The sequence below is a fragment of the Alnus glutinosa genome, chromosome 7 (assembly GCF_958979055.1).
Source record: "Alnus glutinosa chromosome 7, dhAlnGlut1.1, whole genome shotgun sequence".
Taxonomy (NCBI): domain Eukaryota; kingdom Viridiplantae; phylum Streptophyta; class Magnoliopsida; order Fagales; family Betulaceae; genus Alnus; species Alnus glutinosa.
Genome location: NC_084892.1, coordinates 7220083 through 7236995, shown reverse-complemented (window position 1 = coordinate 7236995; position 16913 = coordinate 7220083). Strand labels below are relative to the sequence as shown.

General features: G+C 35.4%; 1 protein-coding gene across 4 annotated transcripts; it reads left to right on the top strand.

Annotated features, from left to right (window-relative positions):
* Window positions 1-10864: 10864 nt before the first annotated feature.
* LOC133872517 (FT-interacting protein 3) lies at window positions 10865-14698 on the top strand. Of its 4 annotated transcripts, none has more exons than XM_062310040.1 (3): window positions 10865-11105; window positions 11595-11625; window positions 12019-14698. In XM_062310040.1, exon 3 carries the CDS (start codon window positions 12057-12059, stop codon window positions 14382-14384), a length of 2328 nt encoding a protein of 775 aa, XP_062166024.1. In that variant the 5' UTR covers window positions 10865-11105; window positions 11595-11625; window positions 12019-12056; the 3' UTR covers window positions 14385-14698. The 4 variants fall into 4 exon arrangements, with proteins under 4 accessions (XP_062166024.1, XP_062166022.1, XP_062166025.1 ...); XM_062310038.1 differs by having other exon boundaries at window positions 11943-14698; XM_062310041.1 differs by lacking the exon at window positions 11595-11625.
* Window positions 14699-16913: the final 2215 nt, after the last annotated feature.

Genomic DNA, 16913 nt, shown 5'->3' with positions numbered 1-16913 from the left:
TCCTGTATAAAAAAATAAGTAAATAAAAGGAATTTTAAATTTTTTGTGAAAGGAAAATAAAGAAAATTGTTTAATAAAAGGAGTTTGACTTTGTTTTCTATATATATATATATATTTGTCTAATACGTATTAATTAGCATTTACTCTTTTAGAATTAATTACAACTATTGTTAGAGGAGATTATGATAAGTTGGCGGAGCTTTGAAAGTATTGCACTTTTGTCTTTTGGGACGTCCATGAATGCTTGCAATTCTACTTGGAAAGATTACAACAAGGGATGCAATCGTGGGTGCTATGCATGTTGTCGAGGAGTAAAAGCGTGAAATTTGCCCTAAAAAAAAAAAAAGTGAAATAAGACTGCAATCTGCAAAATTAACTTGTAGATAACTGTTAGAGCAGTTGACGGTTGGCCGATGCGGAATGAAATAACTACAGAGGGCATAATCTAAATTTTTACATAAATAAATAATTTTTCTGTGTATATGTGCGCATGTTTATATAAAATAAAAACAAAAAAAAAAGTCTTAAATTTAATTTCATATTAAGTCATACACGTATACAAAAATTACATGTCATAAGTCATAAAACAATATAACATAAGAATATAAGAGTAGAAACCGGTCATATGGGGTCATAAACTATATTTTCGACGGGAACAGAATATCAGAAATAATATTTTTATAAGCGTATTAAAAAAAGTTTGGGGTTGCCAAAAACCTCTCAAGGTAATCTTAGTCCGCCCCGGCTGCAAATAAATATAAAGATAAGTACAAAAATTTGCCGGATCCGGTAAGCAGAAGATAGCTTAATGCCAAAGTCATATTTTTCGAGTGGTCAGTATCTAAAGAAAAGTAGGGAATAGATACTGGGAATTAAATTTTTACTATTAAGATATTGTCATTTGAATTTGTATTTGTATTTTTCTTTTTGTTTATATGAGTAATGCTATCAAATTACTCTGTTTATATAGCAACTATGAATAAATGTATTCTTGATTAAATCATTAATTGACCGAATATACCAAGGCCCCAAATAATTGATTTTCATTTGCAGCTCTCGAAAATTAATAAGAAAGTTACTTTTTGCATCTCCTGTAATCTTCTTTCCAAGAAAAAATCCGACAATAACTTCAAACGTGAGAAAAAATGCGCCAACTACCGCTCATTGATGGTATGTCGGTAGTTACTACTGTGTCTAGCTCAAAAAGCACCATAAAAAAAAATACAGAGCATGGCAAATGGTCAACTCAAGACATCCTAAACTCTTACGTTTCTTAAAGTTAAAGTAAAAGATAAGCTTTCTAGCTGAGTTAAAAGGAAAAAGATAAGCATGAGCACTACACCATCAAGGAAAATTTTGAAATATGATCAAAAGGGCGAGCCGAGCTGGGCATTGGGCAATCCCCTGCTGAAAACTTCTCTAAAATTGTTTTGATTCAACGTGACCAAAACAGAGAGCGTTTGCGTTACAATTTATATTATCTGTGCTGTACAGTTTGAATTTGTTGAAGATATATTGAAGACAAACTACAGTAATGAGAAGTGCATGGGCCATGTCCGTTGATCGAACTCAAATTTGGATGTTACCGTTGGTCTCTTATGTGACAGAAGGGGACGATAAGTCCATGTCTGTTGTAGCCGTGTTTGTTATTCTCTCATCTGCGTTATCTGCAGAATTTGTTGACTTTGTTGGTTAACATCCCCTTCAAGCGAATGGGAGGGATACACACCATCAGCTTGCCCGAAGTATGGAGAACATAGCAGAAGTTACCCTTTTAGTCAAAATATAGGCTGTTTGATTAGAGGTTGAGATAAATTTGATGTAGATGTCCCGATTAACTTCCTTTCCACGCACAAAATGGAAGTCCACCACTCATCATGGACAATCCTAGAGTCATCGATCACATCCTTATGGTTGGGATACAATCATAAACTGCTGATCTGGTCATAGTTTGGTGAGTTCGATGCCTTGTTTTTCCTTCTTTTGTTATCTATTTGGGTGCAGGGTTGCCGTCATGTCATTTTATTTGTCAAAGCGCCTCAACTCTATTGGGGAAGGCGATCATGCAATAACATTAAACGCTAAAATGACTTTTATAGCATTTAGCGTTCACGCTTCAACTTGCATCTAACACGCCCATTCTTTTCGTGTCTAATTAGAATGAGCTTCCTTGATTTGTTAAGAGTTCGTCGAATTAGCCCATATTGTTGGGCTTCTTCCTTGTCAATTGGGAGGGGCACCCTTGGTCCATTCATATTGGTTCAGAGACTCCAGACTCAAGAGGTCATTTTCATCATTTGTCGGCGACTACTCACCCAATGGTTTATCATAGGGCTCGTAGCCCTGTAATGGCTATTTGTCATTTACTATCAACTAAGGTACATGGTCGACCAATTGCCCAATAGTCTAACCTGTCCTAAGGTACATGATACATTTTCCAAATATGATATGGGGGCACATAACCAATTGCCTAGTGCAATTCAATTAGTGCCCAATATAACCTTAGGTTTATGGCTAATTATCTAATATAATTTGTGGTACATGACCAATTGTTTAATCTAATTAAGGGTACATGATCAATTGCTCGGCTAGGGTGCATGAACACATACTAGTCAATTGTTTAATCTACCATGGCGGTACATTAAGTGCTTGACCAATTGTTCATATAATATTCTTTGGGGTTCATAATCATATATTGATCAATTGCTCAATAATTACGTGTTTACAGAGTATATGACCATATACTGATTAATTGTCTGGTCATTATGCATTTTGGAGTATCAATTGTCTCGTTGTCATGGATTACCGGTGTGGAGTCCCTCGTGAACCCAATTCATGAGTTTTAGTTACAGTTCAACAATTGTGTTCATAGGTCATTAATGATCACGCATGATCAGCTTCTCGGCTTCGATCCATGTCTTTCATGAGACTTCATTGTGTAGCAATGATCGCATATTCTATGATTTGTAGGTTGCCCATAGTTGCGGGTCTAGAGATTGGTCCTTTCTTATTTTCGGCCCAAGGCCCAGTGTGGGTCATTTAAAATTGTCTCTCAACAAATGGCATTATCTTTAGAGCATTAGATTCTCACATGATTTTTAAAATCGCATGTGACCCAATTATGTAAAGAAAAAGTTTGTCCAATCAATTATAATCCCGTTAAGTATACACTCAACATATACTATATAAGGCTAAGCCCATAAATAAGAAAAATCATTCAATACCTCCCACTCCCACATCTTCCATTTTCTTGTCCCACCTCGATCAAAACATAGGCACACACATGATCATTCTAAACCATAATTTTGGGGATGTTTAGGGATATAATTCGGTATATGGAAGACCTTAATTATTGAGTTAGACGCTAACTAACCAATTGACCTATCTTTCTTCTTTGGAGCATAATCATGGCAAAATCTCATTAATGTTCAAGTTTTGTGGTGATGACCATTTTGACTCTTCACTACTCTTATAAAAGCATGAACCGTACATGCATGCATACAGCCAAAAGAGTAAAGGTGTGAAACTAACTAATCATGGAGCCGACAATAATATACATTTGTATAGAAAACATATTTTAAATTATTAATAACACAAATCAGCTCCAGGAGCCTATAAATGCATGTCTATCGACAACATCATCATCTTGTTATGAACGCACTGACCGATAACTCATAGCATCTAACAAAACTCACCTTCTTTATACACCACATGCCTTTACACAAGTACATGGTGATGCAGAAATTGACGGATTTTTTTGTTTTTGTTTTGTTCTTCTTCTGTCATGCGCGCGTCGCATGGCCTTCTTAATAACGAGCTCAAAAAATTTCAAAACCGTTATCATTGTAATACAGGAGGGAAAGTAATTATTTTAGATCAGAAAGGACAGTCATAGCTAGGGTGTGCAATTTGGGTTCGTGTCGGCTCACTTGACCTGTCAATTCTAACACGTCTCGTTTAATTAAATGAGTCAAACTCTTCAACTATAACACGACATGTGAGTGACTCGACACGACCCGTTTGATATGGTTAACCCGCTAAACCTAACCCAACACGAACCATTTGACCCATTTCAACCTGTATTATATATATATATATATACTGTTGACCCATTTATGTAAAATCCTAACTTTTTAATGTCGTGTTAGACTCGTGATTCAGATATAAAATTGTTAGTCCTATATACTCACAAGAATGTTCGTTTATTACCAAAAATGATTTTTTTTTTTTCCCCCTTAAGTTGAACCGTTTATATGTTGTATATGATGAATAAATTATCATTTAAAATTTTCATAGGGCACCAGACAAGCTTGAGCTGATGAATGAAGATGAAAATTGACTCTTTTTTATTTTATTATTATTTTTATATTCAAATAAGGGAAACCCAGGAAAGGGGGAAGATGAAAAATGACTTAGAGATTAAGATTGGAGGCTGCGCATTATATTAAAATATTGATTAAGTGATTAAATTTATATTTTTTTATCAACTTAAGCTTTTAGGACAAATAGCGATTTAACATAGTATTGGAGCCAAAGATCCTGAATTCGAATATTAACTTCGTCATTTACTCAATTTTAATTAAATATTTCACATAAGAGTGTTAAAATATTAATTAAGTGATTAAACTTACATCTTCCTATTAGTTTAAGCTTTTGAGACAAGAGGTGATTTAATACATTATTCTCAACAACAACAAAAAAAATATCCTTTAACTTGAGATGCAATTTTTTTTTTTTTTTTTTTGAACAAAACAGCCAACATATATTTCATTTCTCAATCAGTACAAAAATTGATCCCAGACAGATAGGATATTGGGATAAGAATATTCCCTAAGAACAATGCTACCAACACTAAAAAGAGTATCTTTCGACCAACATAGATCAACATAATTGTTTGAGGCCTCCTTAGGTATAAGTGTGGGCTGCAGAGTTACACTCGTGTGGAGTAAAAGAAAAACTCGCCGATCTGAAGCAACCCTTCTTTAGATGAATATTTTCAAAGGAAATGGCCAACCCGTCAAGGAATCATACCTCTTTGCTGAACTACATAGCAAATAACGCTGCCACCACTTCCGCCATTTTAGGATCTGCAATAACCTGCTTGGTACCACTTCTAGCCCCCAAACAAAAGCCATTACTATCCCACCCGGGCAATGATTCCCAGCCCAATCCAGCGTCTCTTTAAACTCGGGGAGGCATCCCAGTTGACTTTGAGATGCAAAATTAGCTATAGGATGAATGACCAATTATGAGAGAAGAGAGAATAAGGTGATCAATTGCTTGTTAAAGCTACACCGCAACCAACTCGATCCCTACCGTCCAATTTCAGTTGCAATGGCCCCCAATAATTGCATATGCAAACAAACACTGAAGATTCCATCCTTTTTTTTTTTATTATTATTATTTTTTATTTTTTTATGGATACTTTTGAATACATCGCCATAAAGATTCACAAAAGCACTTATCATACTCAGCTCGCTCGAAAAGTGAATTTTTTTTATTGCGAAAAGATGTAAAGAATATTCATAAAAGAACTGGGACCTTCTCACTTCTTTATTTCTTGATTCTTCTTGCACAAAGTTATTAGTTGTACATGGTAATACACCAAAACAAAGGGCATTTTCCATAATAATTCATCTTTTGCATTAACTATATCATGGGATTTATAAACTCATTTTAAACTTACATGAATTTATTTAGCAATAACTTCACTTATAACTCTCTATTTTTCATCACTTTTGACTTTTGAAAAAAGGTACACAAATTTTAGAAAGTGTTAATTTAGGGTATCCATCTTTCAACTTTTTCAATTTAAACCCACCGTTAGAATTTTCTGTTAAATCTTGACAAAATTCTCAAAATATTCCTCATTGTTTTTAGGAAAAAAAGAAAAAGAAAAAAATTGCTAGAATTTAGGTATTGGTCAGAATTTAACGTAATTTGTAAAAATACCCATGTTTGAATCTTCGAAAATTTTTATAATTTTTTTTTTATAATAAATACAGGGGTATTTTGAAAATTTTGGTTAGATTTAACAAAAAATTATAACGGATGATTGAAATTGAAAAAAAAAAAAATTGATAGATAATATCATAAATTGATACTTTTTAAAGTTTTAGTATTTTTTTTTTAAAAAAAAAAGATAAAAAATCAAATATTATAAGTGAAGTTTTACAATTTGATTTATTATAATATGAAACCATATAGATAAGTTTAACAAGTGTACCTTAAAAAAAAAATATATCGACATGTCGGTCGGCCATTAGGAAGAAAAGGTTCACGTAACCTGGTCATATTGCTATTTGTATAATTGTATTTCAATCTTACTTGTCTTTGGAAAAAAATTAAAAGTTAAAAAGCTAGCCCTTGGCTCTTCGCCTCATACAAACTGTGCCTTCTGTAAGGTCGGGGGTAATGGCTATGGCGTTTTCTGTTGCAGGGATTGAGAAGCGAAAGTGAAACCTCCATTGACGGAGGCATAGAGCTATACTGTGCTACAGCTGGTGTTCAATGAAAAAAAACAAGGAATATCTGACCACATAAGACACATGTAAAGGACAAAGCATTTACAAAAATTACAAGCCCCCCTTTGTCTTCTGTACCGAGTAGACTCACATATCACCTGTCGGTCTTAGATTTTCCATGTAATCGTGCTCAAGGAATGACACGGGCAGTTCGGTACCGAAGTGCGCCCATTCCACAGTTGCTTATAACGTGGTTTGGGACAGGTGTCGAGCAAAGGAGTTGGAAGTACACAATTTCGAATGTTTCTGGCGATAGAGCAAGGTTTTTTTTTGTTGCCCTTTTTGGTTTTAATTTTTAATTATACTTTATTTATTTATTTTTATACCAGCCTATTTTATTTTTACACAGGACGGTTGTAATTTAAAATAATAACTACTTTGTAAAAGATGATGGTATAAAAAAAGTAAAAAACTGAAACTGATGGCCAAAAAGAAAAGGCATTTTAGTAATCAAAATCTTGTTTTATAATTTTATAATATCATTGATTTCTATAATTTTTGTGAATATCAGTATGGTCGCATTTAATTTGAATATGTCATTGACAATCTCATAGTATTTTTACGTTATTGACATTTTTTTTAGGGTATTTTTATTTTTAAATAAAATTATTAAAACAAGTAATATTTTAAGGTGATGTAGCAAAAAGAATAACGTGACACTAACGGAAGTTGCTAAAATTGACAGAAAAGTGATGGAATGACTCGTTTCAAATTCGCGAAAAACTGAAAGAGTTAAAACTCATTTTTAAAAAGTAAATGACTATTTTCAAATCACGCTCAAACGTTAAGGAGTTATGATACATTTATCCTCTTTTTTTTTTTTTTTTTTTTCCCTTTTTCTTTTTCTTTTGGGATAAATATATTTTACCCCCAAATTACTACCCTTTCTCCAGATGGCCCCCCAAACTACCAATGCTTAGATTCTGGCCCCCCAAACTTCTTTCTGATTTTTTGGCCACATCCGTTCATTTATGCCGTTAATTCTAAACAGAAATCCGAAAATACCCCTCATACACTTTGAAATTGTCACGGTTAAGGGAGGGGTATTTTTGAGTTTTTGGCTAATTTCTATTAGAATTGACGGCATAAATAGATAGATGGAGCCAAAAAACCAGAAAGTGATAGTTTGGGGGCCATAATCTAAGCATTGGTAGTTTGGGGAACCATCCGAAAAAAGAGCGGTAGTTTGTGGGGCTAAAATATATTTAACCATTTTCTTTTTTAAGACAAAACTTCATTCTTTCATTAAAATCACGGGGAAAATTATTGACCAACAAGTATAACACTTCGAATAAAAATGGGATTATCCTCATTTCATACTTGGTCTAGAGACTTAGAGACTGATGGATAACTCCTTCGTCGAACGGTGGGCAGCTTAGTTTGCCTCCCTTCTGATGTGTACTGCAAACTAAAATTGGAGATTATATAGTTTAGCTCTAGTCCTCGATCAATTTACCGTATTGACTTCAACAGTATTTCTCTTGTCTCAAGGCCTGCACAATTTTTAACACATCTCCCATAAAATAATTACTCGTTGGAGCTCCAACTCTCCACAAAAAATTATTGCCTTCCAAACTATCACCGCCTCGACTTCTGTTAGGTCAGTAATAAATGACACGGTGGTATGCATAGAAGCTAGAACAAGCCTCTCTACATCTCTAACTATGACACCTCCACACCCACCTTCTCGTTCAGATTATCAAGAGATTTGTCCCAGTTTAAGTTGCTTTTGGCTAAATATAATTGAAAATCACACATTTAGCTACTGACAGCAAAATTTGAAAAATCATATTTCTAATAATAATAATAATAATAAAAGGACATAGCATTCAGAAGGCCCCTCGGGTTTCATTATTATTATTTTTCTAGAGTTTTCATGATGAATTAACAAATTGTAAGAATAATAGTTCACCCTGAGACAGCTCAACTTAATAGATAGTTTTCTTAACAATATGAGGAAATTATATTTACCTTTCTCAATTTATCACTTTTGTTGTAGTGTTTTTCAATCTTCTAATTTGATTAATATATCAAGCTAATTTATCATTAAAATTGAAATATCTCTCTTTCTCTTTCGTATCCAAAATGATAAAAATACTTTACATTAAATAAAAATTCACAAAAAGAAAAAGCAAAAAATTTGAAAATACTTAAGTGATGTATTTTATTATTATTATTATTATTATTATTATTTTTTATGTATGATATTTTTGGTATATCCGGGCGGAAGGTAATAATAATAGATTAGTAGGGGTGTATTATCTAAATTGAAAGTTTGAGGGTTAACCCAGAAAAAAAAAATGATAAATTGAGGATATAAATGCAATTTTTCCTAAAAATATGAACAGTTGGAAGTTCGTGTCGGCGCGCATTAGCCTTTTGTTGGGTAGGTGACACATCAACCCGTCCAATGGCACAAATCCGGTCCCACTTTAATTCTAAACTTGCTAGTCTTGCTTGACTAAACTTGACGAAACGTTTTATTTATTTAAAGAAAAAAAAAAAAAAACTTTGAAAGTATTTTAAAATCTTACAACTTCCAAAAACGACATTCTTCACATATCCACCGGCTCTTCGCTAATTTAAAACAAGATTTTATACTCGTTGAACCAATTGCTGAACGCTATACTTTTCATGATGTGTTGCTTGACCGTAATCTAACATAATTCCAAATAGACGTGTCATTATTCTGGTAGTTTCAAGAACTATATATTATTATATTAATAAGTTTTAATAACAACCCATCAATTTTCTCAGTTTGCCACATCCCCCAACAAATTGCAAGCTTTCCTTAGAGAGAAATGAGTAACGTTAAAAAGTAAAAACCGTACATTTTTAAATTTTTTTTTAAGGGAAGAATTTTTTAAATGTTTCAATTTAGGGTATTCATTTTTCAGAAAGTTTCAATCTTAATCATCCGGTAGAATTTTTCGTTAAATCCTATCAAAATTTATAAAATACCAATATTTTTTTTAGGAAAAAAAATGTTAAAATTTAGGTGTTGGTTAAAATTTAACAGAATATGCAAAAATACCTATGTCTGAATCTTTAAAAAAATAAATACAAGGGTATTTTAAAAATTTTGATAGGATTTAACCGAAAAATTATAAAGGATGACTGAAATTGAAACTTTCTGTAAAATAAATACCCTAAATTGAGACGTTTTAAAGTTTACATACATTCTTTTAAAATGGGTGAAAATTTAGTGGTTATAAGTGAAGTTCTTATTATTATTATTTTTTTTAATTATTATCGTGATAGTGTTAATCAGTCTTTTATTTATTTTTTTAACTAAAGGTTGATTGACACTAACAATCATGTTAGGGTGCGTTTGAGATTGCGATTTCGTAGATAATAAGTGCGATTTTAAACCAAATCGCAGAACATAGATCGTTTGGAAACTGCGTTTTTAAAAATTGCGATTTGAAAACGCAGAAAATCTGCCTTTTCAAATCGCAGATAAGATGGTGCTTTTTTGAAAACGCAGAATTTTAAAAGGTAAATTCGCGATTTTAAAGGCTAAACTGTGATTTTGCCAAACGCTTAACTGCGTTTTTAAAAATCACTTTTTTTAAATCGCATATTTTAAAATCGTTATTTTAAATCGCACTTTTTGAAATCGCAAACCCAAACGGACCCTAAGTCTTTTGAGCTTATTTGTCAATATTTTTTAGGACAATTTTACGATATTAACAAACAACTCGACACAAAAATATTCATAAAACACTCTATACTACTTTTAATTTTACGTCATATTACAACTAAAAAGCAAAAACACAATCTCAAAAAATTTTACGTAACCAACCTAAGGCATTGTTTGTTGACACTTTATATCTCTCGTTTTTTCATTTACACAAAAATGTCGAAATATTAACAACCAATTTTTCTTAAAGAAAATGTTACATCAAACCTTTTTTTTTTTAAAAAAAAAAAAAACCAAAAAAAAAAAAAAAAAAAAACCCTCCCAAAAAGACATTATCAGACAGAATTAGTTTATAACATTACTCAAAACGGTCCATTAAAATATTAAATTACATGCCAAAAGTGAAAAGGAGGAAAATGCCATCCTCATGTGGTAAGTGACCTCCACCGCACCAACAGGGCCACATGGGGGAATCCAATGGCACGGTGAAAAAGCCCCTCATCCCCCCCCCCCCCCCACCACCTCAGGTAGGGAGGGGGAAACAAACAAGTGAAACAACGTTATTCCCACGTGCGAGGTCGATCCGACCATAATCCTACGCACACTTGACCTGGGCCCCACGCACCCCACCGCCGCTGTACAGCAACAGTCTCTCTCTCACCCACAGAGACAGTCAAAAAAGAAATAAAGAGAGAGAGAGGAGCTTCTCTGTATATCTCTCACATATTCATCAGATCCCACCCTTCAAAAGCAAAAGCAAAAGCTCTCTCTCACTTTCCCTCGCTACGCTCTCACTTTCTCTCTCTCTCTCTCTCTACGATTTCTAACCTTTTATCTCTTTGATTACTCTCACCAAAAACAGCAACCCTATTTTCGTTTGCTTCAACCAGACGATGAACTCCGGTCTAGGGTTTCGGTGACCCTCTTCTATCTTCAAGGTACTGCCTCGAAACGTTTTGCTTTCTTTGAGGTTTGTGGGTAAAACTGTTGTCATTTTACCATTCTTTTTCTTACTCAATGTTTGGTTGCCGTGAAAATTTGTGGGAAATGTAAACAACGTATTTGTGAGCATTATGCTTATGTCATTGGAAGGAAAGGGAAAGGAAGAAAATAATTAAATGAACTGAGGCTGATGGATTAGTTTGACGTAGTTGAGTGTCGGATAGTTCCTTTTCTAGAGCCTGCATTAAATGAAAGAACCAGGATTCAAGCGTTTTTTTTTTTTTTTTTTTTAATTATTATTCTTTTAAAAAATTCATTTTCCTTTTTTTTTTGATACTTGCTTTGTCGGTTTTTCCGGGTTTTCTCATCAACCAAACACGGCATTTGAGCGTCTCTTTTTTCTGCACTTCGATCTAAAATGTATAGACTTGATTGTACTATTCATGGTTTGTGACCCTGTTTCTTTCCGGTATTGCTTCTTACAGGTTCCGAGCATTTAGATCCGAGGTTCCTAAGGTCATTCTCTACCTTTAAACCTGCAAGAATTTTTCTTGTGCCAAAAGATCTGGGGTTCTTAGCGACTACTCTCCGTTTTACTTTTTATCTGTTGTCGTTTCCAGTTCTTAAAACTAATTTTAAAAAGCCTTTGTTTTCTCAGTTTCTGTTTCTCTCTTATCTATCGTTTTGTTTTGCTTTGAATATTTCAGCTTTTTTCTCCCCATTCAAATATTTTATTGCTATTATTATCTTGTTTTCGAGTTTTCCGAATATTTAGGTAACTTAGTTTAATATTGAGTAACGGCTACTTGACTCTGTTTTTTCGGATGTTTTAGGTTTGTGGGAACCTTTGAATTATTATAAACTCAGGCCCTTCTTCTATAACATCTAACTCTTCAACTTCGGCTTCAGTTCATTCCATTTGGGTGTCTCTGCTTTGAACCCAAAAGATGCAGAGGCCTCCACCAGAGGAGTTCTTGTTGAAGGAGACCAGTCCCCATCTTGGAGGGGGAAAGGTTACCGGTGACAAGCACACCAGCACCTATGACCTCGTTGAACAGATGCAATATCTCTATGTACGAGTTGTCAAGGCGAAGGAGTTGCCAGCAAAAGATGTCACTGGTAGTTGTGACCCTTACGTGGAGGTAAAGCTCGGAAACTACAAGGGTACAACTAGGCATTTTGAGAAGAAGTCAAATCCTGAGTGGAACCAGGTGTTTGCTTTCTCCAGAGATCGGCTTCAGTCTTCAGTGCTTGAGGTAACAGTCAAGGATAAGGATTTGGTGAAGGATGATTTCATCGGTCGGGTTTGGTTTGATATGAATGAGATTCCGAAACGGGTTCCCCCAGATAGTCCATTGGCACCTCAGTGGTATAGGTTGGAGGACAGGAAGGGGGATAAGGTTAAGGGGGAGCTGATGTTGGCTGTTTGGATGGGTACCCAAGCTGATGAAGCGTTTCCTGAGGCATGGAATTCAGACGCAGCAGGAGTTAGTGGAACTGATGGTCTTGCTAATATTCGTTCGAAGGTATACCTCTCTCCTAAGCTTTGGTATTTGAGGGTCAATGTAATTGAAGCTCAGGATTTGCAACCAGGGAATCAGGGTAGGTTCCCGGAAGTGTTTGTGAAGGCTATCCTGGGGAATCAGGCTTTAAGAACCAGGATTTCTCAGAGCAGGTCTATTAATCCTATGTGGAACGAGGATTTAATGTTTGTAGCAGCAGAACCATTTGAGGAACCGTTGGTATTAAGTGTAGAGGACAGAGTTGCACCGAACAAGGACGAAGCTCTGGGGAAGTGTGCAATTCCTTTGCAGTATGTGGATAGGAGGTTGGATCATAAACCTGTGAACAGTAAGTGGTTTCATCTTGAAAAACATGTTATTATAGAAGGGGACCAGAAGAAGAAGGAAAACAAATTTTCCAGCCGGATTCATATGAGGATCTGCTTGGAAGGTGGTTACCATGTCCTGGATGAATCAACTCACTATAGCAGTGACCTTCGACCGACAGCGAAACAGTTGTGGAAGACCAGCATTGGGGTACTGGAACTGGGGATTTTAAATGCTCAGGGCCTGATGCCAATGAAGACAAAAGATGGGCATGGAACGACAGATTCTTATTGTGTGGCAAAATATGGTCAGAAGTGGGTTAGGACAAGGACTATTATCGACAGCTTTACACCCAAGTGGAATGAGCAATATACTTGGGAAGTATTTGATCCGTGTACCGTCATAACAATTGGGGTGTTTGATAACTGTCATTTGCATGGAGGAGATAAGTCTGGAGCTGCAAAGGATTTAAGAATTGGGAAGGTAAGGATTCGTCTTTCAACCCTTGAAACGGATCGGGTTTACACACACTCGTATCCGCTTCTAGTTCTACTCCCCGGTGGGATGAAGAAGATGGGTGAAATTCATTTGGCTGTGAGGTTTACTTGCTCCTCGTTACTTAATATGATGCACATGTACTCACATCCACTTTTGCCTAAAATGCACTATATTCATCCATTAACTGTTACCCAGCTTGATAGCTTGAGGCACCAGGCAACTCAAATTGTATCGATGAGATTGAGCCGGGCTGAGCCACCGTTGAGGAGAGAGGTGGTGGAGTATATGTTGGATGTGGGCTCCCACATGTGGAGTATGAGAAGGAGCAAAGCAAACTTTTTCAGGATTATGGGAGTTTTGAGTGGCTTAATTGCTGTAGGAAAATGGTTTGATCAGATTTGCAACTGGAAAAACCCCATCACAACCGTATTGATTCATATCTTGTTTATAATACTGGTCATGTACCCTGAGCTCATCTTACCCACAATTTTTCTCTACCTTTTCTTGATTGGGGTTTGGTATTACCGATGGAGGCCAAGGCATCCTCCCCACATGGACACTCGTCTTTCTCATGCAGATACTGCACATCCCGATGAACTTGATGAAGAATTTGATACATTTCCAACTTCCCGGCCTGGCGACATTGTAAGGATGCGATATGATCGGTTGAGAAGTATTGCTGGGAGGATTCAGACAGTGGTAGGTGACTTGGCTACTCAAGGGGAGAGGCTACAATCTTTGCTGAGCTGGCGTGATCCAAGAGCAACAGCTCTGTTTGTGATTTTCTGTCTGGTTGCTGCTATTGTCCTCTATGTAACACCATTCCAAGTTGTGGCACTTCTCACAGGATTTTATATGTTGAGACATCCAAGGTTTCGTCATAAGCTTCCTTCAGTACCATTGAATTTCTTCCGGAGGTTGCCGGCAAGGACAGACTGCATGCTATGAGTAAAGCAATTTCATCTTCAATTGCTTTTGCGTGGGATGAGTGAGTTCTCCTCGATTGGGTTGAGTCAGCAGAAACAAATGGAGCTTGTCTGCTCTCCTCGTTTGGCAGATGTTGAATTCTGTGTGTAACCTTCCTCTGAAGGTAGTAGATTTTGGGATTTGCTGCTTAATCGATGCCATTTTATGGTATTTCTGTTTAAAGCTTGACTTTATGGTAATCAGTTATTGTTCATCTATAATTTTGTAGGTTGTGAATTAGCCTATGCTGAACCATATCCATGCTTAATTATATTACTAGATTTTGCTTGATGGAACTTTTGATGATAAATTTCTGTATCTTTCTAGATGGAATTAGTTTATTTTTCTTTAACAACTGATTGAGAAGTAAATTGACTTGTATTGAGCCTGAATCTTAGTATTAACTGCAAAATGTGAATGTTTTGTTAAAAATTTGCTCCTGACATGAATTCTTGTGCATAGTGTGATCAACTATGACTCTCTTTTTAGTTTATTAGATTTCCATGATCTCTTGCTAGTTTGGTATCATCACACTAGTATATTATCTATATGAAAGGTCATCTGGAATTTTGTGACAGTGATTTGTTAATATATGGCAGTAGTATATTAACTAAGATGAATGAATGTGGACACTCTTCTTCTCGGACAGTGACACAAACTTAAATTTTTGATTTCTCAAATCTAGTATCATGCCTTGTTTATTTCAAGTTGGTTTTGTTTTACTCTGATAAAAAAAAAAAAATCTTATGCAACTGGGACAGACAGATAGATTCCCTTCCCTCCCCCTCCCCGTGCCCACAATTATGGGGTTGTGTTATCTTTTTTGATAGATGATGAGTGGCACGGCACTGTAAATGCTTTAGTAGAGTAAAATATGATGAATTTGTTCTTATTCATTTGTTTTAGTGTAGAAATATTTCTAGCATGATATTTCGAATATTTCAATGTTTACCCTCGAATTAGTCAAGGAAGAAATGCAGAACCTAGCAAAACATGTTTTGCTCTTTGGATATGGTTGTTTATTGTCCAAATGACCTTAAAGGCTCCTTCCCATGTGGTAAACTAAATTACCTCTGCTTCTTTACTGTACCTCAAAGTAGATCGATTAAAGTGCCCTATACAGCGGAGCCTGTCTGATTTTCGACAGCAAATTTTGACTGCAAGGACTCATCCATATTTGAGGGCCTTGGAAGTTAGAAAAAACGAAAAGAAAGAAAAGGCTCATTGATTCCTGGAATCCTGTGGCCGCTTTCTGTGTTCTAGACATGTGGGGACCCTATTTGCTGTGCTCTCTCTCTCTCTCTTTACAGTCTGTAACGAACTTTCTTCCCTCTAGTCTTTTGTCTTTGCTGGTCTGTCTGTCGGTCTCTCTCTTGTCCGCCCACATTCAGGTCCTAGGGGTTAACAATGGCTTGGTGGCTATGCTGGTGGCCGTGGGATGAGACGGTGAGCAGTGCAGTGTTTTGATTAGGGTTGGTAATTTTTTTGGGTGCATGAGATGCAAATCTGACACAAATCTAATACAAAATTAGCTGATTAAGACCGAAGAGCGGAGCGTTTAATTAAATAGGTTGGGTTAGGATTAGACTTGTATGTCTGGACACAACCTGACACTCAATATTTAAGGCTAATAATTTTTATTTATGATTATGAATTGACACAAAATTAGTGAATTAGAATTAACTTATATTGTCTTATTATATATATTCATGACATGACTTGCTTTGTCATTGGACACTATTTTGGGCAGTCTTTCCAGAATGAGTTACTTTTGCTTTATAATTGGACTGTTCGACAAGTGGGTCTTATTACAGGTTTACAAGCATGAATAATTTAATCTGTTCTGAAAATATAAATTGATTATCAGATAAAAGTTCAATGCACTTAGTAGATTGTTACTATGTTTGCATGGATGGTGACTGGTGAGGAACGTTACACACTTGGCCTTCTGATTAGGTAGGTAGGTCCCCTGCAAAGCTGATGTAGGGCTGAGTTAGTCGGAGTCCCACGGTTTGAGCCCATATGTGCTCCAGCCTCCAGGTATTGTAGTCCGTTGCAACCTTTTAGTTAAGATAGGGCCTTGAGCAGGACCGGCTTGATAAATTTATTAATTATGAGGCCTAGGGTGATAGTTTTAAGTAAGACTTTTTCTTATATTTAAAAATTAATTAAATGGTATTTATTTGAATTTCTATATCATAATTGTTTTTTTTTTTCTTTAAAATCCATTCTCATTTTACTAATTAAGTTTTTGTTTGGTTCTATTATTATAGACCGGAGATCTTTCACACGCATAAAAATGAACGATCAAAGCACAAAACTGTCAGAGAAAATGCATAGGCTATGAAGTGTTGAAACTCTTACACCAAGCGAGAAAATGCACTCACAATTTCATTAGCTAATAATTAGGGCCTTTTTCTTTTTCTTGAGACATTTTTTTCCCCATCATTTGGTGGGCCTAGCAATAGTTTAAGGATACGTTTGGTACGAAGAATGGCTGATTCATTAGAA